The following is a 26,351-nucleotide window of genomic DNA, read 5'->3' as shown; positions in this document are numbered from 1 at the left end:
CTTGGGATTGGGTTATTTTGAAATAAAATCATGATTTTTGAGTTGCTATATTTCGATGTATTGTGGACCATTGATTTTTTATTCTTCAAATTCTTTTTGCAAATTACAGTGGCATGATAAAAAATGCCGTTTTGTTTTGAAATAAACCGTGGAGATCACATATGCACGACTTTTTTTTGGCCAACCAATCATTTGATTAAGACAATTTAGGGCATGAGGACATAACAAAACTTGGGGTAGACCATTTTGATTGGGTCAAAGTCGGACTTGTAATCCATTTGACTCCTGTAAGATCAAGAATGATTGGATCTCGGATCCAAATTTGGCAGTTTATTTCTGGATTCTAATCCTTAAAATAAGACCCAAATGGGGATTTGGATTGGATTTAGATTTGCTAAATCGGATTAGGATTGGCATTTAAGTTTAGATCTAGTTTGAATCCGAATCAAAATCTGATCTCACTTCAATTTTTACAATGAAAGAATTTATTTTTTAGTGGATCCAGTATTACCCCATATAATTTGGGTCCAAATCCAATACAGATTTAGACTTAAATTGTATATTTTGTATTTAACAAGACCCGACCCGCTCACAAATTTAATATTCTGTGGGTGGTGGGTCCAATTAATGCCTAGGACAGATGATCGTTTTCTTTGCAAAAGCAAACGGCCAGAGCAAAAAAGTAATCAAAATCATCCCCACCAGTCCCTCTTGCTCCTTCCCACAACCTCACCGCACCCAAAACCCTTCAAGAAGAAAACTTCTTTCGGATTTGGCGTGATGGGTGCAACGGAGATCCTCAGAGTGAGAAGGGAAGATTGCTACAAAACCAAGCATGAAAGTGTTTTCTCCAAGTGGGAGGTCATTTCTTTTTCCTTATTTTTTGCCGCTCTTTATAGAATTCCTTGTGTGTTTTCTGTTCTTTTGATGTATTTTTTGTAATTTTTTCGTTTTCGAGTGGGAAATCGAAATTTCTCGAAAAAACATCTTCGAAAATTAGATTATAAGTGAAAAATTGGATTTTTCCGACTTTTGTTGTTTCTTCGACCTAGCAGCAGAATGTGGGAAGGAACTAAGAAAAAGGTTGAATTTTTATTGGATCTTTGGATGAAGGGTGAGACTCAAATACTCAGATTAAGGGGAGAGATTTTTTTTTCCTGTTGGAGAATTTTTGTGTTCTTTTTCGGTTTATTTGCGAGATTATGTATGCCGTTCTCCTTTTTTTCCTGCGCTTCTGCAAGTAGGAATTATTCTTGTTTTCTTAGATTATTTATTTTCTCTCCCTTTAGTAGCATTTCCAGTTTTTTGACTAAAATAAGTCGCTAGTTTCTGCAATGCTATGTACATGAATACGGCAGATAAGTAGTAGGGAATGGAAATCTTCTTTTGATTTCTTGAATTGTTTTAGTTTAGTAAGGTAGCAGGTTTAATTTAGTTCTGCAATGAAAGAATATATTTTGCACTCTATAAGAACTTTGAGCCCCATTGTTAAGTGCATGTACTAATTACGTTGTTCGGTTCGTGAAGAACCTACGTCCACGGGTGAATCTCTCTCTCTCTCTCGAGTTGTTTTGAGAGTAGAGAGAAATATTTATATTACATAATGCCCAAAGCATTTACAAGATACGTATGATACATTTCTTGGCCGGCAAGACTTTCAACAAACTTCATCTTGCTATCTTTGTAACATAGAATAGGGCGACCTCTATTCTTAGAGTCCTTTCCTTCTAGAAGACTCAAAATATATCTTGAGCTGACCACATTCCTTTAGATTTGTTTCATTGAGTTGGTGGTCACCTCCCCTGAAGCTGCCTCTTTTCTTATTTCTCTTGAACTGTTCATCTTGGACACTTTCCTTATCTCTCTTGGACCGCTCATCTTGGACACTTCTTTCCTGATCTCTCGTTGACTGCATGTCCTCGATAATTGTACCTTCATTAGCAAACTTCCCTTTAGTTTTTGCTGAACCCATAGACGCCCAGTCATGACCTGGTTCTCTAACATGTACAACAGAGTCTTTTTTTCTCCCTTCTTTTGAGAAAAGTGCGTCAATGATGGAAAATGTTTGATGGGATAATACAATGGAGTTGTGGTCATCACGCTGAGTAGCTAGTTTTTAATTTCTTACAATGCACTAAATAGCAATGGTTATGGGTGGATAGCTGTTGGAGTTGGTAAAAGTACGAATGAGTTCTTTCTACTGTAGTTAACTATGATTAATAGTGAACAAGTTGTAGTTGCCTTCTGAAAGATGTGGGGATGCCGTATTCGAGTCTTGACCGTCCTTTGCCCGAAGAAAAGGTAAAACCCCCGACAAGTTTCTCAATTTTCGGAGTTAGAATTGCGCTGTCACAGATTCGGGTATGCAAACAAATATAAAAAATGTGTATAAGCACTTATCCAAAGATTAAATAAAATTGAAATAAATGAAGGATATGGAAAATACCTTTTTCGGACTCAGGGTTTCATTTAGCTTTTTGGCTCCTTTTATTCCGACAACACCTTTGCGTAGGTACGAGAATTCTTCGATCGCGTCGGGACAAATTACAAGCAGGGCTTGAGTAGGCTTGTTCTACAGTGCCAACACTTAGGTATGTAATTTTCAGATGACCAAACTCGAGGGGTCGGCCCCTACTTATAGAGTTTTTGAGCGGGATTTAGATCACTAGGCTCTCGGATCCATCCCAAATGGGTCCAGACTCCAGTTCTATCCCCAAATGGAGATAAGACTTATCTGGGACAGTCTCCCATTTTTTAAAAATACGCAGAAAGGGGTGGGACGGTTAGGGATAAGCTCTGTGACAAATATCACAAGATTTATAAAAATCTCGCCGATATATCATGAGAAATTGCCTGAAAGTTTAAAACAATAATTTCTCGCGAGATTTTCAAACCATGACAAATATCATAATATTTATATTTTTAAAAGATATTTATCATGAAAACCCACAAGATTTTTATTTTTAAATGGGTTTTATTATATTTGCTTATAAAATTATTATTTTTATATTTTAATTTATTTTTTATTCTCGAGATTTTGCTGAAAAAATGCGAGATTTATAAAAAAATTTAAAATCTCCCGAGTTTTTTGACTGTTGAGATTTTTCCATTTTTAACTTTTGTCAATATGGGGATAAGATAGGAATAAATCAAATGACTTATCCGCATATTCGAAGTACCGGACAACAAAAGACTTTTGTCGTCCCCAAATCTGGACGACACACCTAGTGCCATCCCCAAAGTTAGATGACATTACTGTAATGCCGTCCCAACTGGATGAGACAATTGGGAATAGGACAACACTACATTGTGCCGTCCCTCAAGTGACACATGGGCTTGACAAAATTGTTCTGCCATCCCGCAGAGGGACAACATAACAACTTTGTTGTTTAGTACAGGGAACAGGTGGGACAACAATGTTTTGTCAACCCAACCTAACTTGAGAAAAGGAAGGGGGATGGTCCCCAATGTGAAGACTGTGAAAATCTCTATAAAAAGAGATTTTGTGTATCAACACAATACAAGAAGAACAAAGAGTGTACAAAGGCACAAAGGAGAACACTCACAAGTGCACGGATACACATGCACATGAGCATTAAAAAATATGAACTTCAATATATGAGATCCTAAGAGGGGCTTTACAAAAGCATAGAAAAACCTAAAGGGGTTCACCCCTATTTATAATTAGTTGGAGTCATGGGGGGGCTCCAATACACATGTTGGAGCCCCTCCAATGGTTAGAAAAGTAACCGTTGGAGAGGGTGTATTGGGGACCCCCCATGGTACACTTTATGAAAAAGTAAAAAAGGGCAAAAAGAAAAGAGGAAAAAGATAAAAAGAAAAAATAGAAAAATAAATTACAACATATTCTCAAGTGAGAATATGCGTAAAAACATGTGGATTTACATAAATACCCTTATCGGGTTTGAGATATATTTATATATATATATATACTTAGATAGATACATATATATATTAGATAAATATATGTATATGTATCTTTCTCTCTCTCTATATATATATATATATACACACAACTAGTGTTGTCTAAGGGAAAGATGGCACCTCTGTGGTGCTTTCCCAGTCCACACTTGAGACACAAAAGATAGGATGCGCAGGGACGGGATGACACACTATTGTGACATCCCAGGGGTAGGATGACACATTGTTGTGTCGTCTCAACCCTATCCTGTCATGTCGTCCTCAAGAACGGGATGGCACAACTGTGCCATTCAAGCCCAACCCGGGACATGAGGGGTAGACAAGTGGCATAAGGACAGATAAGACAATATGGATAGAGGACTTGGCTGTCCAAGACAGGAAGTCGGGGATGGCACAGCCTGTGTCATCCCATACCTGGAACTGGCCAGAACGCCCTATCCCAAGGGAAGATAATTTGTCCCAGGGGACAAGGGGTCTGAAGAGGAGGACCTAGGGTCTGGTCAATATCTCAAACACACCGCCCTAGGGTAGGACAAAGGTATTTACTGGGATTTTTGGGGCATCAATGAAAAATTGGGTGTACAAATGCTCCTCTTTGTCATTAATCGAATATGATTCAATTTATGACAGAAAAAGACACCCCAAATTTTGAAACACTGGGTGCCAAGATTGTGATTGGTCTTGTCGAGCAAGGTCATGCCAGTTTGAAAACTGTTAGCTTGTGGGGACCATTTAGGTCCCACCAAGCGAAGTCGGGCTAGTGTTTTGGAGAGAAAACCGGGTTGTCGAGACCGTGATTGGTCTTACCAAACGTGGTTGAGCCAGTTTGAAAACCATTTGGTGGTGGAGACCATTTAGGTCACGCCGAATAAAGTCAAGCCAATGTTTTTTTTAAGAAAATTGGGTTTTCGACATCGTGCTTGATCTCGCCGAACGAGGTCGGTGCCAGTATCTGAAGTGAGGAGTTTGACTATCAAGACCGTTATGGGTCTCACCGTGTGAGCACAGATTAGTTTGAGAACAACTGGATTGCCAACACCATTTGGTGGTCTTGCCGAGCGAGGTCGGTGCCAGTTTGAAAACCACTAGGTTGTGGGGACCATTTAGGTCCTGTCGAATGAAGTCAGACTAGTGTTTTAGAGAGAAACCAAACGAGGCCGGGCTAGTTTGAAAACCATTGGGTTATTGGGATCATTTAGGTCCCATCGAACGAAGTCGGGCCAGTGTTTTGGAGAGAAAACTGGGTTGTTGAGGCCGTGATTGGTCTCGTCGAACGAGGTCGGGCCATTTCATGAACAACTTTATTTATAGTAGAGAGAAAATATTGGGCTTCAAGCAGAGGGATAATGCAAGAAAATTGTAGCTCCCTTTCATGTTTTTAGGTTCATTTTGATTTTTAATGTCTTTTAATGATTTTGTTTTTGACAATTTGTGGCGGCAAGCGCCAAGAGTCCTACGCCTTTTGTGGGTTCATAAATAGGGTAGAGTTGCTCCAATAAGGCCTTAGGTGAGGATACTTTTCCTAAGATGATCAATTTAGACATGAGGCTTTCTGCCCCTAGTGAGGAAAGTCATGTATACGGTCAAGTGGCATCAAAGAAAAGACAGATCTTTCTGTGTACTCCTTAAACTCAAGATTTCGATGACTAGACTATTTGGTGCATTATGATGCATGCAATGATATGCAGTAGGACTCATGCATTTGTAGTAAGAGTGGGTAGCTTATGATTGATCATCTAGGGTCAAAGATTTTTGCTCTTTTCTTCATTTTTCACAGATTAGAACCTTCCTGACAAGTTGATTCATGCACTTGAGATTCCTATACTTTAAACTTTTAATTGTTCAGACTGGTATAAGGTAGTGACACTCGGCTTTACTAAAAGTTTTCTCCTCTAATTATGCCTTGGTTTCAAGCAACTAGTTATAGGGATATAAGATTAAGTCTCAAGGCATTCTTGTTTGGTTTAATGGTCTCCACTAAGTCTTGAAGTTTAAAGGGCTAGGGCTTGATGAAAACACATTCAAGTACACCTCTTTCCCCTAGGTAAGTTTCTTGAAGTCTTTGTTTTTAGCTCAAAAGGAGCTTATTCTTTACTTTTGCCATCCCTTGAGCCAACTTCACGGTCTAGGGGGGATGCCCTTAGCTATCCAACCTCCGTCTCTAACGGCCATGCGAATGGAGTCTGTCACTTTGTCATAAGTCTCGAGGTAAGTATTGACTTTCTTTTAGCACAAATCTTCCTATTCTAACCTCTACCCCTAAGGCAGTCTCATGATCGGAGCATGCCACCTCGCCATGGACTCAGAGTAGGTGTTAGCCTAAATGTATTATTCTTTTTTGTGCTTTACTTTCTTTTTCTCTTTTTTCTGCTTTTTGAAAGTTTTTCCCTATCGAGATAAAAAAAAGACTCCTCGGGGGGGCAACTTATGAGACATATTAGCATTAAAGGTGTTCAACACCCTACCCTTTCCCTAGAGAGTCGGTTGGCTAGGTGGGTTTCACAAGCTTTAAACTTATACATTGATAATGATCTCATGCTCATATAATTCATCCATATATGCTCATGAGTTAGAATCATTGGATTAAAGTACCTTAGCCTCACTGTGTCACTTCCTTATATTTTCCTAAGACTTGGATGTCTTATATGATAGACTCTAGGGTGTATGGATATACTTGAGGGAATAATCGTTTTGAAGAGATTTAGATCCGTTTTGGGACATGATCCTTGACTTTTACTGATCTTTTGATGATATGCCTTTCATCACGATGAAAATTTATCATCCTCTTATGACTGTTGAAGTCAAGGTGAACTGGACTGTCAAGACCGTTCTGGTTCTTACCGAACAAGGTCGGACCAGTTCAAAGACAACTAGGGTATGGAGACTGCTGTATAGTCTTCGCCGAACGAGGTCGGGTTAGTGTCCATATGTAAACCAGGCTTTCAAGACCATTTGGGTTTCGTCAAACGAGATCGTGCTGATTTGAGATTTGCATGCTTGGCCGCTAGAGGTTCTTTTTTGCTTAAGAGATTTGGACATTGGATGGCTTTACGATGCCCTATCTTTGGATTTCAGATAGCTTCAAACTCTTTTGACATACCTCTACATGATTTTGACAAATAGATATTTTTGAGAATGGTTTAAAGAGAAAGGGTTTGACAAAAGCTTCTTTAGTCTTGTCAACAGGAATGATATTCCCCTGCAACAAAGAGGACAACTTGGACCTTGAGAGGAGAAAATATTTTTGACCATTTTTTGGCTTTTTTTTAGATTTTTAAAACTTTTTTATTTTTTTGGGATTTTTGGGTTTTTGATTTTTTCAAAAAGCTATTTTACAGAATCCATGTTTTGAAGGCTTACTTGGGGCGTGGGCTGATGACCCATGCAGGATGTCTTTTCTCCTCCATACCATTTCATTTCTGCCCTTATGGTATAGCCTTGTTTTGAGTACGCTGGTCTATTCCAGAAGGAGGGATGTAAGGGCCCAAATTGTTGTTTGTCCTTTATGAACTTGGGCCGAGTTGATGCAGAGGAATTGCCAACCTTGTGTTTTTTGAAGCAACTAGACTCTTTATTGAGTTGATGATGTTTGACCCCTTTTTGAAGTGATCTTTTAGGGACCATGTGAGTTTTTCTCTTTTGCTCGTTTTTTGTTTAGGTCCTTTGTAGCCTATACCCTGGGTCCCTACTTTTGGCACTGTTGGGAGAGGCTCTCTTATTTTTTGTTGACTTTTTTCAAGTCCCTCAAATGGTTGGTATCCCACGTGCCAATCGATTCTTCATTCATTGCCATATTTTTGGACATGTTGATAGAGGGGATGACTCTTGAGGTGGGGGTCATCTATCCTTTTTTTTTTAGTCTGAAGACCTTGGGCTTTTTGGAGAGGTCTTTAACTGACACTTGGCCTGACCTTGATGACACCACATTCACGACTAAGCTTTCCGATGTGGTCGTTTCCTTATTTGATTGAACAGTCGACATGCCAGCTTGCCTCTCGGGTTTGGACAATACGAGTTGTATGCGGAGGTTGTCATTTTCAGTGATGGACTTTCAATGCTAGGACGCTGGGGGAGGAACCTTGGTATGATTGTTGTCTGGTGAGCTTAGATTAATCATGTTTATTAGACATATTTTCTAAGGGTTTTCTTGTTTTTCACATGAAATTCTTCTTCCTTATACCCTTTCTTTTCCTTGATAATAGATCTAGGGTACTAGAGGCATCGAACAAAAACAATTGCTACATGTGAGGACTCATAAAGCACAGATTACTATATTGATGGATGACCCTTGTCTTACACCTTTCCTCGAGAACCAATTTTCACTCATTTCACAAACCCGAACTGCTTTTCTTGTGGCATGATCATTGTTGCACAACCTTGACTGTTGTTGATTCACTAACAACTCTCCACTGTTTATATGGTCTTGGATGATGTGATTTAGGATAAAACAGTCATCGGTGTCGTGACCCATAACTCTATGATATCTGCAGTATTTGGCTGGGTCTTTACCCTTCATCTGTGGTGAATCTGACACCTCAGGTAACTTGACTAGGTCATCCTGTAACAGGAGATCCAAGACCTATGACTGAGGCTGCTCAAACTTGGTGAATGTTTGGTCTCTGGTCAATTTGAGATTGCCTCTATATCCGTTCTTGTTTAGCTTCTTTGGAGAGGGCTTTTGGTTATCTGCATTCTGCCCTGTGACCCGCACTTGTTGACTTGACCTTTTGATGAGTCTGACTTCCTCTATATGTTGTTGTCTTTGTTGTTCTTTAAGAACCCATCATGCACTCCTCTTTTGATGCCTACCTCAAAGGCGGTAACCGTCTTAATAAGTTTGGCATATGTTTCGACCTAAGCCATGCTAGTCAATCTTCTCAGAGGTTGCGAGAAGTTGTTCATAACTATCATTAGGGCATGGGAGTCTGAGATTGGCTCCTTTATTCGATTAGCTATGTACCGCCATTTTTTTATGAACTCGTGGGTGCCTTTTTTTTCTCCTGCTTCAGGTCATAAAGTTGACTGATGGTTGGGAGGGCCTCCAAGTTGAAGCGGAAATGGTCCATGAATAGATTCATGATCTGCTTGAACTCCCTGACTCGTTGGAGGTTTAGGGTTGTGAACCATTCCAAAGCCTCTCCCTCTAGACTTTTGGGGAACCAGTTGATCAACTTCATATCATTGTTTCAAAATTTGGCTACGCTTTCACGAATAAGGCCATGTGTGTTTTTGGGTCCTCCTTTCCATTGAACTTTAACAATTTATGGGGAGTGTCCTCATCGTCATCATTACACCTCTCGGGGAAGAAACTTAGGTTTCAGACCATATTTTCTAGAGACTTGATTTTCTTGTCCGATTCCGAAGATGTGGTCTAGACCAGGTGAGTCAACCGGGGTCTACGAACTCTCCTTTCCCAGTCAGAGGCCTAAGACTCACTATAATAGCTATAACCTTTTTCTAAATTTGACTCTTAGGCCCTCCTGTCCTTCCTGTAGGCACGTGCTTCTTCACGTTCCAAATTTGTGACTCTTCTGACCCTTCTGTGGGCTCGTGTCTGCTCTTATTCTAGCTTTTCTTGATTTTTTCTCATTTTCTCCTTCATCATTTAGATGGGTCTTGAATTTTGCTCTTATTCTGGCCTACGCTAGCACATCCCTTTCTTTGGATCGGGCTTTGAAATGCGAGGTCATAGTGGTTTGTCTCTTGATAGACTTACCTATGCTAGAGCTACTCGTAACCCGCATGGAAAATTTTACGAGACTGGTGAGGGCGTTTTTCTTCGAACCAAGTTTTGAAATGCGAGGTTCCTGGGATTCGTCTTTTGTTAGACTCATCCATGCTAGAATTACCCATCTCGTAACCTATATGGGTGACTTTACGAGACCGATGAGGGTGCTGACATGAACTGGAATCATGTTTTTTCTCCTTTTCTGATCGTCGAAGATCAATATAGGTCCTTTCTTAAGAGTCTTTATCGAATATAATGTTTGACATCATATGGGGTGACATCCCATATGTGGGATTATTCAGAGGTGGTTCTTCTGGGATGGATTGGATTTGGAGTTTTCGAGTTTTGAATCGGATATTCATCATGCCCCAAGCAATTAGTTTACACATGCCCAAACAAGTAATGAGAGATTTTAAAAAAATAATGGGTCCCCTATTTTTCTTCAAAAAAATATATTTACGGATCTGTAAGGTCTCATCGGGTTCTAGGGTTCAGGGTTCTCTCTCGAGTCCACACCGATATACCCAAACTAACAACTTAAGGGTACTGATGCCATGGTTTTAAAACTCGCCGAGTCAACTCGGTGACTCAGCTGACTCGGCTTGGCCCTCCAACGAGTCAACTCAGCAAGCTAAACTCGTTCTGCGAAAACTCGGCCTTGACTCAGCCTGACTCGGGCGAGATTTGGGCACTTTTTTCTTTTTTCATTTTTCAAAGGCTATGGGCATTTTTTTCATATGTAAGTGTTCATTTTTCAAAGAACAAATAGCATAATAACAATAGGCTTACCAACTTAATATAAAATCACAAAATTAGTAAAAGTCAATCAAATTTCACATGTCCATCATTCATTCCTTTTGGTAGCTCCAGGTAAGGAATCAAACCCAGTACCCCTCAATGAACATAGAGTGAACCCACTAATCCAGCTAACATAACTGATCCCTCATGCAACCACCTCTGAGACCTACACAATAGTTGGCAGCCAGCCTGTTCAAAACCAACAGCATAAAATGCCCACATTTATCATTTATAATATATATACATCACAACATTCTCATTATCTAAAGCTTATATGCATTTATGTGCAGATATATAAGGCATGGTCCAATCAACTCTACATCAGAAACACACTTACAAATATCAAGATAAAGTTCAATGTTCCCAAAATTTTGCAAGGATTTTCTGAGGCCCTGCAACACAACAGCTATGTCCATATATTCAGGATGTAAACCATGATCGAGCATGGTTATTAAAGCTCTTGAAGCTAGTAATTAAGTCATTCTTTATATATTGTCTTGAAAGACTTGCTCCTGCTTGTGTAGTTTCTTTAGTAAATGTGAGATTTGAATTAAGAGCAGTTTTACTTGATGTTATTTTACTTATTAATCAATTAAACTAGTAATTAAGTCATTCTGCAAACCTTTATATGTTTAAATGACAATTTATATATTGTCTTTGTTTTAAAATTAAAAGTTAACAAAACCCGGTCCGAGTCACCGAGTTGACCCGCCGAGTCACGAGTCAATAAAGAACGAGTCGAGTTCCGAGTCACGGGTTTTAAAACCTTGACTGATGCAGATTATCCGACTTCAATGATACCACCACCGATATACCTAAGCTAACAACTTAAGGGTATTGGTTGGGGGACCCGAAGATCCAAATGCTAGGACAGAGTATTTTTAAAAAATATTCAATAAAAGAATGATTCTTTTCCCAAGAGAAAGAGATAAAAATGAAGAGTACGTAATAAAACAAACAATATCCCAATCAAAACCCTAACTTGCTGGAGGTGATATGTTCCTAATTTCTAATTGACTAATTTTCTCCAACAAGGGTTTCTAAATGTGTGATAAAACCTAAACCTAGTATTTATGCATGCATCTAATGCAAATGACTTATACTCGAGGTAAAACCAAAGAAAAGAAAACCCTAAAACGAATAAAATTTATCAAAAAAGCAAGTGCAACTGCTGTACAGAGGTAGCAACGAAAAAGTTGCTGGACGACAAGGCTTACAGACTGCAAAATATCGAACGACAATGCTACCAGGATGACCAAAGGAGCCAAACGACAAGGTAGCGAATGACAAAGTAGCGGACAACAAAAGCCACTAGATGGCAAAGCCTGTGAACAATCCTGCCTAGAATGGTAGAGTCTGGGACGATCCTAATTGGGACAACAGAGTCCGAGACGGTCTTGCTTGGGATGGTAGAGTTCAGGACGACATAATCTAGGATGGTCAAAAGCTAGCAGACGATAATGCTATAGGACGACAAAGTCTGAATTAGGGGTTTTAGCAGACGACAGTGTCTGCAGCTGTTGCAGACAACACAATATGCACATAGGGAAGCAAACAACAAAATCTACAAGTCAGAAGTTTGTTGACAGCAAAACCTTGCAGATCTGGGGTCTGTAGACGGCAAAAAGTACCAGACGACAAAAGGGGTTTTTGTTGTCTGAACTGAAAAAAATTGAAATAGAAGTGTTTTTGGGTTCGTTAGGACCTAAATTTTCTCGAAAATGCAATTCTGACTACAAACTTAAAAAAAAATACGGCGTCCCATCGTGATCGCCAAAAACTGTTGATAAAAAAATTGTAAGGTTGAAAAAGTATGACTTACCCGGATTCGCAAAATCCTTTTGAAAGATGTGGGGACGTCGTATTCAAGTCTTGACCTCCCTTTGCTTGAAGGAAAGGTAAAGCCCAAACAAGTTGATTTTTTATGTTAGAATTGCACCGTCACGGATTCGGGTATGCACTTATCAAAAGATTAAATAAATTTAAAATAAATGAAGGATATGAAAAATACCTTTTCGGACTCAGGGGTCCGTTTAGCTTTTTGACTCCTTTTGTTCCGACAACACCTTTGCGTAGGTACGAGGGTTCTTCGATGGTGTCTGTTCAGAGTGCAGGCAGGGCTTGAGTAGGCTTTTGTTGCAAGGCAAGCACTTAGGTATGTAATTTTCAGATGACCAGACTCAAGGGGTGGGCCTCTATTTATAGAGTTTTTGAGCAGGATTTGGATCACTGGACTCTCGAATCTGGATCCATCCCAAATGGGTCCAGGTCTATATCCAAATGGGTATAAGACTTATCTGGGATAGTCTACCATTTCTGAGAAACGCGCAAAAGGGGTGGGACAGTTAGGGATAAGCCAAATGGCTTATCTGCATATTTGGAGTACCGAACGACAAAAGGCTTTTGCTGTCCCCAAATCTAGACGGCACTAGGTGTGCCATCCGAAAAGCTCCCAGCTGGACGGGACAAATGAGAACAGGACACATTGTGTCGTCCCTCAAGTGGCACACGGGGATGACAAAACTGTTCTGCTGTCTCGCACAGGAACGGCAGAACAACTCTGCTGTCTAGTACAGGGAGCGGGTGGGACCAGAGTTGCCAGTCGAGGAAGCGGGAGCTGGAAGCGAGGCACTTATAAAATTTTAGGAAGCGAGAAGCGCAAGAGAACTTAGGAGCGAACCGGGAAGTGTCTCGGAAGCGACCTAAGAAGCGAGAGTCAAGACATATATATTTCAACAAAATAATAAATAAAGACAAATAAAGCAATTAGACAGAAAACATAATCTTCTTTTCAATAGAGGTTATGTGACGAGCTTGCTCGTAGCATTGAACGAGACTTTCGTGCAGTTGCTATTCATGGAGATAAGTCTCAAGGTGAGAGAGATTGGGTGTTGAATGAGTTCCGTGCTGGTAGATCTCCGGTATTAGTTGCCACAGATGTTGCTACTAGAGGATTATGTTCATCGGATTGACCGAACAGGAAGGGATGGTGCTACTGGTGTGTCATATACCCTATTTTCTGACCAATATTAACATCTAGCATGTAATAAACCCAAATATTAAAACAGAAAATATTTTGAACTTCAAAGTACCTTTGCATCAGGACTCAGATCCCTACCAGTCATACAACTATACCATTAGATTTCGTGCAGCTTCCATATGAAATAAAAAAGATGACCAAATAAACTCAGTTAAAACACAAAATGTGAAATGCTTCTCAACCAGTATACTGTTCTTTTCTTTCATGGGACTCACATAAGAATATAAATCACCATCATATTGATAACACAAAAGATAAAGATCATCATGTTATTGCAACAGTAAAATGAAACAAATAGTCTCTAACAATCCCCTATTCCCTAAATGTACCTTCTAGAGAGAATGAAGGGATCAAACCTGCAACACAAACCTCTACTCACGAGTTGAACCTCACACAGGCCAGACACCAGCCCTATATCACTTGAAAACTCTTCATCAATGCGAAATACGGGTCCACCATTTGGGGGAAACAATTTGGATTGGTTGAAACAGGTCTAAAGTCTAAACTCATTGACTGACCTTATTTCCCCACCTTAATGCCCTTTGAGTAGCCACATAAATCTCAGATTTCCAGAAAGTGCACAAAAATAAAATTAAGTTAGACAATGATGTCCCAAACCCTAGGTAGAGAATCAGATCTCCAAGGACCAAAACTTTCAGAAAATAAAACTGATAAGCTTTCCATTTTTAGAAGATCAAGGTTACGATTACAAGGCAACGGTAAGCTATAAGTAACCCAATAAATAATGATAAACATAGATAGAATAAATTGTTTCCAACAACATGCACATGAATAAGCAATTCTGCAGAACTGACAAAGAGTGTAAAACATATTCTCATTTCGTCATGCTATTAATAACCTAAATATCATATTGTATGACTGCAGAAGGATTGCTTGTTCCCTGGAAACGAAAGGGAGAACAGAGATGGAGAGAAGAGATGGAAAGAGAGAGGTCATGGGAGATACAGAGAGAAGAGATGCAGAGAGGAGAGTACGTACCTGAATGGATTCATCGCCATGGAGGTCGCCGGATTCTGAGTTCCGCCGATCGGTTGCCAGAGAGAGGAGAGAAGAAGGGAGGAGACTCGGATTGAGCTGCGTGAAAAAACCCTAAAGCCCTTTCGGGTTTTGTTTTCACGGTTTTTTCAAAATCTCTTTTTTTCCCTTTTAAAAAAACTCGTTCTTTTAATTTTTTTTGGAAAAAAAGTAAAAAAAAAAAAGATAAATCTGTAAAATCGCCCCTTCGTACCCCATTGAAGGGGTACGCACACCCATTAAAGGGGTATGTGCTTCCCAATTGAAATGTGTGCTTCCCCGTGCGTTTCGGAAGCGCCACGTTTCGCGCTTCCGAAACGCGTATCGGGGAAGCACGCTTCCCCTACCTATAGTGGTGCTTCCGGTAACTCTGGGTGAGACTGCCCTATGTTGTGCCGTCCCAACCTAACCTGGGGAAAGGAAGGGGGATGGGACGACAACACCATTCTGCTGTCCAAGACAAGGACAGCACAACAGTGGGGGGGGGGGGGGGGGGGGAGGGGCAGGACGGTACCAGCCTGTTCCGTCCAAGGCAGGACCGCACTAGAGTGGTGCCATCCCAACCATACCCGGGACAAAGGATGGCACAAGGTGCACCGTCCCCAATGTGAGGACGGCACAGCTAGTGCCATCCAAGGGCAGGGCGGCACCTTTGTGGTGCCGTCCCAGCCCACACTCGGGACACAAAAGACAGGACACACAGGGACATGACGATACAACAGTGTGCCGTTCCAGGGGTAGGACCACACAACAGTGTGCCGATCCAAGGTCAGGATGGCACACTGTTGTGCCGTCCCAACCCACCCTGTCATGCTGTCCCCAAGAACAGGACGGCACAGCTGTGCCGTCCAAGCCCAACCTGGGACAAGAGGGGAAGACAGGTGTCAAAAGGACAGACAGGACAGTGCAGACAGATTACTTGGCCGTCCGAGACAGGAAGCCGGAGATGGCACAGTATATGTCGTCCCATACCTAGAATTGGCCAGAACACCCTGTCCCAGGGCTAGACAGTCTGTCCAAGGGGACAAGAGATTTGAACAGGAGGACCTATGGTCTGGTCAATATCTCAGGCGTGCCGTCCCAGGGTAGGACAAAGGCACTTACTGGGGTTTTTGGGCATCCATGAAAAATTGGGTGTTTATAGATATGTTAAAGGAGATTCTCCAAAGTTGTATTGTGGAGATGGTTAGTTGTGAAGAGGACATATCATATTGCATAGTTGGACTTTTCTTTTGCTGTGAATGTAGTAGAAAACGGCTTAAATGTTCTGTTAATGAATGGTTGTTGGACTAGCGGTAGCTTGAGTGGGTACACTGCCCACTGAAGTTCGAGATGTTGCTAAAGATGGCTTCCATTTTTGTTTCAGCTGTTCACTCCTTTTTATGATCTTAGGATGTTGGTGCATGACAGTTGAAATCGACTAACTTTTTTCTGAATAAAGCTGTTCACACATTACCACTGGGAAAGATCTTACAGTGGGTGAAGGAATTGGACTTGCATCTCATCCCATTTTTAAGTTGCTTGGACTGTAGGCTGGTTGAACTTTTCCAGGGATTTAGCAGGGATTATATAGTTGTGAACCTATTTAACTAAGTTACTTTGTTATGTTGGAACTGGAGAGGATAAAGAAAATTTGACAAAGCATCCACTTTCCACCTGGTAATGGATTAATCCTCCTCTAAGGATAGACAGCCTTGTCGAGAAGGTGCATATAATATGATACAAGATGTTACTGGACATGTTTTTATTTGCTTGCTAGGCACTGACACAATCCTAGGAATGGGTAAATCCAAGAAGAAATTTCTTTTGAGAAGTTTTTTTATTTTCTATTTTCTATTTTCTATTTTGATGGTTTCCTAAGGCTAAAAATGGCTAAGGCTGAATAAATAACAAAATATTGAACATTTAAAATTTTTAATTTTTTTTTGGACATGGAGAAATCACTACTTTTTTTTTCTAGTTTTGTTTTCAAAGGATCTATAACATTTTACCTTTTTTTCCGAAAATATATGAAGGTTGTAGGTAAAATTATTTAACTAGAGGAAATGAAAATTGGATTCTGTTGAAGAAGAAATTTAATGGAAAGAAAGAGGCCAAGATTTACTATGATAGTGTGCACCTTCATATCTATTCTTGCCAAAAGATCCATTCTTGTCTTGACTAAGTTTTATTCCTTAACATTCTAGTTATGCTCATTTTATTATAGTCTGGTTTGAAAAGGAATGTGGCTTGCTATGCTAGATGATCCACCATCTTGATGTCAGATCTAAATTGGACTTATGTTAATTACAGTAGTTGTGTATTTCATCAGTAGATCATCCTTTAGGGAATTTTGTTCATTTGAAATTTGAACCATACTCCAGCTATTCTGCATAAGCCAAAAGCAGGAAGCATCTACATTCAGCTTAGTTTTTGGTGCATTCAATATTTCTAAATGGTCTCACTACTTGTATTGGTCATACCTCCATAAGAAAACGTATTCTGGATTTGCATGTGGAATGTCTTACCTTGATCTCTATCTTCTTTCCATATGGAAGACATTGACTTTTGGAGGTTCTTTAAACTTTTTCTTTTTTGAAACCAAAATTTAGTTGAGGCTGATCATTGTGTGAACATATTCTAAATTGTCTCATTACTTGTATTGGTCTTACCTCCATAAGAAAACATATTCTGGATTTGCATGTGGAATGTCTTACCTTGATCTCTATCTTCTTTCCGCATGGAAGATGTTGACTTTTGGAGGTTCTTTAAACTTTTTCTTTTTTGAAACCGAAATTTAGTTGAGGCTGATCATTGTGTGAACATATTGACAAAAATTGAGAAAGTTAATGTTCCTGATATTTTGTGATCTCTTAGAGAAATTTCTTTTTTCCCAATAGATTGAATTTGTTGCATAAATTTTTTTCTTGTTAAATTACTCTGATTTTTTATTTTCGGTGTTTCATGAGATCGTATATGTCCCTTTTCTTTATCATTTTACTCATTACAATTTTCTAGTAGATTTTTTTACTCATGTGCTTTATTTGCATGAGCGCTGAGAAATATATATAAAATGTGGCAACTTATAGGTGCAAGCTTTTATGGAAAATTAAAGGTGATAAATTACTTCACATGCTTGCTGAACTTATGAAACCCTCAGTTCTTTAAGACAAGTTGATACTAAGGGAATAATGGTGCGGAAATACCTTTCTACCTTATAAAGTGTTTCTTATAAAATGTGATCTCTCTTGAAATATTGAGTAGTGAAAGAAAGGGCATCTGGTTTTGTATGCTTTTTGTTTCAAAATAACATGAAGTTGCAATTCTGGGAAGGCTTCATGCGTTTGCTATGACATGCACAATTTCTTACATAATCATAAATTGTATGAGAGTTGGATCATGGTGTGTGTGAGTTTTCTGCTTCAGACACCCATTCTACCTTATCATTCTTCAGTAGGAACTTTTCATTATTAACTTATGTTTTTATATTCATTCATGTATTTCAGTTTTGTCCAACACCTTGTTTGTGCTTGTTTGGCTTTGTGCCAGATTCTCATTGGACCTTCTGATTGGGAAAACTACTCTTTGGGTAAGGATGGGACAGAACGATATCGGATTCACAACCTGCCAGTAAGCTGTTCATGTCCTGGTCTCTATGAACTTGGTATAGCTGCATATCACACAGAAGTGGGTCGAAAAATCCGTAAGATTGATTCTCATCACGTAATCGTTGTTTATCTTGGGCAAGCTGACAATGTCCGGACAAGGCTTCAGCATTATGGCCGGGCAGGCTCTCATTTGGACCATGGAATTCCTTTGGTTTCTGCAAACAAAGGAACATCGACTAAACCACCTGGCATTCCATGTATACAGCAAGGACCTGGATTATTTAGGGATATATTTTCTGGAGGTTTCCCTATTGTGTTTCGATGGGCTCCGGTAAATTCCTTTGCCTCCTTTTGTATTTGTTTAAAGTCTTCTATGGATGTTTTTCTAAGACAGTTTCCTATGTTTCACATTATTTGTGCATGAGTTTGTTACGACTGTCCTTGATTCTTTTTTTTCTCTTTTTAAAATTTCAAAATGCTTTGCTGTTCTGCTCTAGGTCAAAATGGTTTTGTTCTCTGCCTCTGGCTTGGATAACTGATCTTGGAGGGGTTTTTATAGTCAGGGTTAAGTTTAATCAAACTACAATAATATCAGAACTAAGCATTCAATCATTTTTTTTTGTTCATCCCAGGATTTCTTTTCTTCCTTTTTTTACTTTTTGCTTTTTTAGGAGTTGCATCCATTGCTGTGAAGTTGGTATTTTTTCTTGCTCAATGCAAATTTTTTTCTTTATGAATCAAAGATAGACACTTGCCTATGTCATCATTTTTTTAGCTAAGCCAATGGAATACCGGCTTCTCATTGGCTGTGACATGGATGGGTGTGAATCCAACCAGCCCTAGTGCAGGCATCCACCAATGAAACCTCTGAGGTCTACCATGACCTGCAGCAGTATTTCAGCTTTGGCCTTGCGGTAAAGGACACACATCCTGGGTATCGAACTAGTGACATCCTTGAACTTGGACACGTTTAAGGCAACCCATCTAGTAGACTGTGGGGATCCCTTGGGGCTGCCCATGCCATCACTTAGACTGAATCCGCTTCATTTGACAATTGAGTCAACTGGTTGTGATGATCCATTGCTAAAAGTACTCTGATAGTCCATTTTAGTCATGATTTGACTTGCATCCACGAGAAAAAGAAAGCCATTGAATTCACCAAGAGAAGCAAATGTAAGTTTTCTAAATAGTTCAAATCCACCGTCTTACAGAATAACCTCTTAGTTTCTTTTATGGCCAAAATCTGAGTAATATAATAAGAAACTTAGTTGAAAATTGAAATGCTCTGATCATATTAATGAAGCCTACTAAATAATGAAATCGGCTCTAATTCCAACATTGAAAACTTGTAAAAATATACCTAATTGAAAAAAACTATTCAACTACAGAAGTGTTAGAAACTCTTAAGAGAGAAAAGTCAGCTTAACTAAGTTTGTTTAAAATATGTAACAAAATAGTAAAATATTAAACTAGCCTTACAACTGTACTCTGTCTCTAATGACTATATATTCAATTTGGTCTTTTTGACTTGTCCCACATTAGTTTTCTTTGAGTTAATCATGAACTATTTGGTCCGTTCATGTCCAACATTAGCTTACGTTCCACTAATTGACATTTTGAATTCTTTATTGCTTATATCACTGCTAAATTTTTGAGGATTAAGTAGTGATGGAGGTATATTTCCATACAAAATGATTCATGGGCCCTTCAACTATCTAAAGCCTTTTGTGCTCATGAGTTTCAAGTTGTAACTAACACACAAATTACCCTTTTCTTGAAGTTTGATTGTCATCAACCATAATGACCACATTACCATAATCTGGTTCGGAATTCCCATTTTCATGTTCCATATGGTCAATAACTGGATAAACTTTAGCAGGTATTTTGCTGGAGACATTTGAACCAAGGTTTTAGGTATCGTATCGTTACCCGTATCGGTTGGGCTCAAAGTAATACCATATCGTATCATAAATTTTTAATAAAAAATTTCCAAAAATTCTAAAAAAATCTAGAAAAATCTAGAAAAATTAGCAAAAATTATAAAAAGTTATAACACATGAAACAAACAATGAAATTGATAACTGACAATGTAAATAAAAGGAAACTACATAATTTAAGCACAATTAAAGCCTTAGCAATATTAAATTTATATCCAAGTCATACTAAAATGTCATAAGTCATAATTAAACTATTGACAATTCATGATAACTAAAAACATCACATTTATCCAATGTCTTATCTTATCTGCTAATCTTCATCTCTAAATTCTAAACAATAAATATCCTATTTTTTATAGGCCAAAATTTAAGACAGAAAATCTTCATTGTTGTATCTAACTGCTGCACTACCACCTCTTCATATTCGCGCATTTTGTTGGCAAGTGGGTTATCATCATCATCTTTAAAATCTTGAACAATGGTTGAAACTTGAAAGTCCTTTTTTTTTGTATTTTTGCAAAAATCTTCTTTAATTTTTTTTAGTTCAACCATAACATTAGCACGAAAGTGGTAGGAATGGATAGATAATCACATGGATGCAAATGTTGACGAAGATCTGCAATATGTTGCTTAAATCTATACAGCCCACCTCTAATAATAACACTAAAAAATAAACATCTCAAATTCAATGGTGACTCTAGTCGTGGTACAATATTGCTTTGCAGGATAATCTTTATGACACGAACGTGAAGATGACATCGAATGATCTAAAATAAAACATAATCAATTAAAAAACTCAATAAGAAGCAAAGAATAGAGATTACTTGAGAAAGCAAAGATTTTTTACCTTAAACCTACTTCCTTGAGTGAAAAAATGGGTGAAAATGCACTCTTGAGAAAATCGCAAAAGCTCTCTCTTTTGCACACGAATCAGCCTCCAAATCAATCTCACGGAACCTAGAGTGCGTGGGTTCCCTTCCAACAGCCTCTAGACATATGGAGAACTCGGCCGTCAAGAGACCTTTTAAACCCAAAACAAAAAAATTGACTTTTGTGCCCATATCGTACGATACAAACAATCTTGATTTGAACTATTCTTTCGAAGTTCCACTGATTTTTTTCTTATTTCCATCAAGTGCAGTTTGTTCAGCTAGGAAAAATTCTAGTCTATGATAATCATTGGGTTTTCAATGCAATTTTGGCGTATCAACATTACTTCTTCATTGCTGGTGAGTTGAGTTTGCTGCTGAATTGGTGTTAACATAGGTTTAGAGAACACAATCTCATAAGATTCCTTCTCCACATTAAACTCATCCCTGCACAGTTTAATACAAACAGAACATGTACATGTGGGTGGGCCATGGCTTGGCCCATTTGGTCCAGGTGTGGGCCACAGATTTTGCTGTTGGCCTGCTTGGTCTGTTGACATGCTGAGTTTGATTAGGCCTGGCCCATTGGAAAAAGTGAGCTGGGCTGGGCCAAGTTGGCCCTCTGACCAACCCAAATTTGTGAAATCTTATGAAAAACATTGAAAGATATTGTCATGGATGTTCATGATAGTTAATACATTTATATTTTGGTTTTCACACTTCATATAACAAATAATGTTGAAATCATAGTGATATTTCAATATCTGTGCAATGTTTGTGACAGTCAAATGTATGATATACAACTATTCTTAATGCAGGTTGAACCTCTTTAATGGAATATGCACGCTGTCTTCTTCAATTCTTTGTTCAAGTTAGTTTGGGCTACTAAGCTGTTGTCCATTGCATCTATAGTGGCCAAGAAACTTCTCAATGATTTCTTAGCTTGGAATTTGATGCAAGATATTTTAGGTTCTTTTAAGAAATGAGCAGAATGGTTGTAAAAAGTGGAATTAGGAAAAAAGGAAAATATTAGTATCTTGCAATATTTTCTTGGGAAATAAAAAACAAGCTTGTGAGGGTTACCATGCTTCTCAACAAGGCTGCCAGATCTTGTTATATCCTGTTGCACAATCTGCTGCTGCTCTTCATTGAGTATTGTAACCTTTTTGTTGAAGTTTGATAATAAGCCAAATTTAAGGTTCAGGTAACTTCTTGTATTGAGCAGAAAATCCAGAATTTGCTGGAGCGTATCTTAAATTTTTTTTGGCTGGGTGCTCTTAAGGCATGTATGTTTTCACAAGCTCTCTTCCTAATGATTTTATGATCTTGTTGATTGTTACAGATGAAAGACAAAAAAGAGGCAGAGTTGAAAGAGTCTCAGCTTCTTGCTTTCTTTGATTATGCATGGAACAAGGGAGGAAATGGTCCACGCCGTGCTAATGACATCCTTCTAAAGTTGGATAAAATTGGATCAGGCCTCCCTGCTTTCATACACATCTCTCAAACATTCGAGCAGTGGAAGTGGAAGGCACTTGGATCAAAGCAGATTGGGATTGAGATCAACTCAAGCAAGCCAATGAAAGAGGCTCAATCAAATTTGAAAGACAATGTTGATTTAGGTGTGCGTGTGTTCAAGTTAAGCAGATCACACCCTTGGTTGGTGGCAGAAAGAGTTGGCAATCTCGAGCATCATAATATCTGTGGTGTAGCCTTGGGTGATGGGTCTATTTGCAAAGCGCTTCCTGTTGCTGGAAGAAAGAGATGCAGTGAGCACAAAGGGAAGAGAATCAACGGACAACACAAAGGGTTGAATCTAGGTGAGGGAGTGCTAGAAGGTTTGGTGGCAGTAAGCGTTGGTGGTTTTGAGCATCAAAATATCTGTGGTGTAACCTTGGGTGATGGGTCTATTTGCAAAGAGCTTCCTGTTGGCGGAAGAAAGAGATGTAGTGAACACAAAGGCAAGAGAATTAATGGTCTGCATAAAGGGTTGAATGTAGGTGAAGGAGTACAAAAAGGAAGTTTATGCATGTGTGTGTGAGTTTAGGTGATGTATCTTTCTGCATGGAAAGACCGGTTCATGGAAAGAAGAGATGCCAAAACCATAAAGGAAGACGGATTGCTGTATCGATCCTTCAAATGATCACTCATCTAAATTATGGAGCTAGGTCAGAATAACAAAGGACGAGATTTGATTGACACTATATAATATCGAAAAAATGTAGTGCTTTTATGAATAGTCATCATAAGACTATTCGGAGTGTATTGCTGTGGTCTGTCCCTTACAGTCTGTAGATTGGTACTGGTGGCACTATGAGCAATGTTCATTGGTTGAGTTCTCTAATGTGTCAAGTCTAGAAAAAGGAGTTGTATGAGATATCCTGACTGAACCCATTTACTGGTGGACTGGTGGGACAACCATCGACTTTCTTATCATAAATATGACATGCTAGGTCAGACTATTTGAAATTGTTGTACACAGTAGTTTTGCTCATTATTGTAAGGAAAATGACTGTGTAAGCCTTGTAAAATGATCGTGTGCGTATGCCTTGTCATACTTGAAAAAGCGACTTCGGGGTGGAACTTGGCTTGCCTACTACCTCTTCATCATATAATGTTGTAAAGAAGTGTTGGGAAAGCTCAGGAAATTATGGGACTTTTTGAGCTGTTCTTTTTTATTTCCTTCTTTATGCTTATGTAATGCCGATTTCACAGCTGGTTTATATATATATATATGTGTGTGTGTGTGTGTGTGTGTGTGCCCCCTTTTCATTCCACCCAAATAGGTCCGAAGGCGCACGCCTCTCACTCTCTCTCTCTCTCTCTCTCTATTCACAAGGGGCTTCGACTGCGACCCAAGAACTCTCTCGATTCACAAGGTGCTTCGATTGAGATCCCAGAACACGTCACAAATTCAAACTTCACTATCGGCACAGACCTCCATCGGATTTGGTCCTTCTGTATCGTCTGGCCGCCTGTCTCCCCGTTCGTTCTCTACCCAACTGTGCAGGTCTGTTCTTCTCTTTTACTGGCACTCCTCTCTCTCTCTCATCGTCCCTCTCTTACCACTGTTTTTTTTTCCACCAGCCGGGATATTGTTGGACATTATTCCGAGCATGACCCTTGAGTTTCAAGTGAGTGAACAATCTGGCTGGTGGTGGTGATTGGAGATGGCCCCAGCGGGTGTATAGAGGGCTTCCTCTGCTGAAGATGACAAACATATTTGTGAAGAGGGTCGGGGTCGTAGACAACACCTGCATGACCGTTGTCTGCGTCCCTTTCAAGGTCTAACCTTCCCCTCTCATCCTCCATCCTTGTTCCTCGTCTTTCTTGTTACTAATAAGTCTGTACAATGCATTAGAGGGAATGGTTGGTTTAGATGTCAACCAATTGTTTGTTCAAATGCATTAGAGGGATTGATGCATTATTCAAAAGATAAAATCGTTCATTATTTTTGCCAGATTAGTGACATCTCTAATCATGTGAAAATAATAATGAATTGTGCTTAGAAGCCGAAAATGATATAGATAACAATGAGTAGTGGTTAGAAGCTGAAAATGATATAGAAATGAATGAGGAAAAAGATGATTTAGAAATGGGTGAAAATGATGTAGGTGAAGAATTTAATATGGATGAGCTTAAACTGAAAGTTGGCATGAGTTTTAATAGTGAGAAGGATGCATATGATTTTTATAATGCATATGCTAGAAATGTTGGTTTTAGTATAAGAAAGAATCATCTCAACAAGAAAAGAGGGCAAGTGTATTTTCGACAATTCACATGTAGCAAACATGGCTTGAAGACAGTAAATTCTGTAGGGAACAAGAAGGTGCATGCTGAGACAAGGTGTGAATGCTTATCAGATATCAAAATTTTAATAGATGAGAAAACTGGCATGTGGATTTTAGCAAAGTGGAGAGAAAACCATAATCATCCATTACATGGTGCAAATATGGAAAAAATTCACCGGTCTTCAAGTATCCAACATATGAACATCAGACAACAATTGAAGTCCTAAAAAAAGCTGGATTAAGAACTTCACAGGTAGTGTCTATCTTATCACAAGTAGTAGGAGGTATAAATAGCCTTCCTTTTGCTGAAAAGCAGGTTAGAGGACACTTAAGGAAAATAACAAGTAGGTTTCATGAAAAAGATTCTCAAAGTGTCGGTGAGTATTTTGAAAGAAAGAAAGCTGAGGATCCAGGGTTTTATGCTAATTTTCAAATAGATGATTATGGACAATTAGGTAATTGCTTTTGGGTAGATAGCATTGCATGCCAATATTATTATTATTACAGAGATGTTCTTGTTTTTTACACTACCTTTGTGAAGAATCAAGCAAACATGCCATATGCTCCATTTACTGGCATAAACAACCATCGACAAAGTATTAATTTTGGTTGTGCACTATTTGCAGCTGAAACTGCAGAATCTTTTGAATGGCTTTTTAAGGAGTGGTTAACTATGATGGGTGGTTACCCTCCAAAAAGTAATTATAACAGATCAAGATCGAACTATGAATGCAGCAATAGCTAGAGTTTTTCCTAAATTAGTACATAGATATTGCATATGGCACATAACCAATTTTTTTTCCAATAGTTTAGGTCACACGGTCCGATTGCACCTAAGGTTTAAGAAAACTTGGAATGATTTCATTTATGGTTCAACAAATGTGGAAAAGTTTGAATACAGATGAAAAAATATGTTAAACATTTCCCAGTTGAAGACCATGGAATGGTTACAAGATCTTTGGGATGAAAGAGCAAAATGGGTTCAAATTTACTTAAGTGATACATTTATGGCAGGTGTGCATAGCTCTCAGTGGGCTGAGTGTGCAAATAATATCCTTCAAAAAACTACTGACAGACATACTCCTTTGCATGAGTTTGTTGAGATTATAGAAAAGAATATCTTGAAAGTGCGTGATACTGAAAATGAATATAATAATCAAATGAATGAGGGTGGTTAATTCTATAACTCATCGCCCTTTAGAAGATGACTTGACGAAAATCTTTACACAGATCATTTGCAAAATTTCAAAAAAAAAATGCGGGCCTCATTAAGGTGTGTCCCAAAGGTGGAAAAGATCCCGGGTGGTCTGAGATATGTTTTGCAAGAGTCTTTAGAGAATAAAAAAGAACATGTGTTGTCCTTTGAGAAATCTAATGAGAGTGCTAAGAAAGAATATGTGTTGACCTTTAATGAGAATTCTAAGGAGATATCAAAATACGCATGCCGAATGTGAGAGTTCAAAGGCATCATTTTTCGCCATATTTTTTGGGTACTTAGAATTGAAGGATTTGAGAAACTTCCAGCTAATTACATCTTGAAAGGGTGGACTCGAAATGCAAAAGATGGTATCATGTCTAGTTGTGCTTGAGATAAAAGACAACTACCAGATACAAAGATTTTGCGACA

General features: G+C 38.9%; 1 protein-coding gene across 1 annotated transcript; it reads left to right on the top strand.

The window, feature by feature from the left end:
* The first annotated feature begins 728 nt into the window (after positions 1-728).
* Positions 729-23,619, top strand: LOC149814945 (protein EFFECTOR OF TRANSCRIPTION 2-like). Its single transcript, XM_089989627.1, has 3 exons — positions 729-861; positions 18,072-18,461; positions 22,279-23,619. Exons 1-3 carry the CDS (start codon positions 781-783, stop codon positions 22,972-22,974), a joined length of 1,167 nt encoding a protein of 388 aa, XP_089845753.1. The 5' UTR covers positions 729-780; the 3' UTR covers positions 22,975-23,619.
* Positions 23,620-26,351: the final 2,732 nt, after the last annotated feature.

Source organism: Nuphar pumila, chromosome 15 (assembly GCF_984573655.1).
Source record: "Nuphar pumila chromosome 15, dmNupPumi1.hap1.1, whole genome shotgun sequence".
Taxonomy (NCBI): domain Eukaryota; kingdom Viridiplantae; phylum Streptophyta; class Magnoliopsida; order Nymphaeales; family Nymphaeaceae; genus Nuphar; species Nuphar pumila.
This window is presented reverse-complemented; position numbering and strand designations above follow the sequence as displayed.

Coding starts and splice junctions, on each gene's coding strand:
- LOC149814945 (XM_089989627.1), top strand. CDS start 781: ATGGGTGCAACGGAGATCCTCAGAGTGAGAAGGGAAGATTGCTACAAA. Junction 862..18,071: donor GTGTTTTCTCCAAGTGGGAG/GTCATTTCTTTT, acceptor GCTTTGTGCCAG/ATTCTCATTGGACCTTCTGA. Junction 18,462..22,278: donor TTGTGTTTCGATGGGCTCCG/GTAAATTCCTTT, acceptor TGATTGTTACAG/ATGAAAGACAAAAAAGAGGC.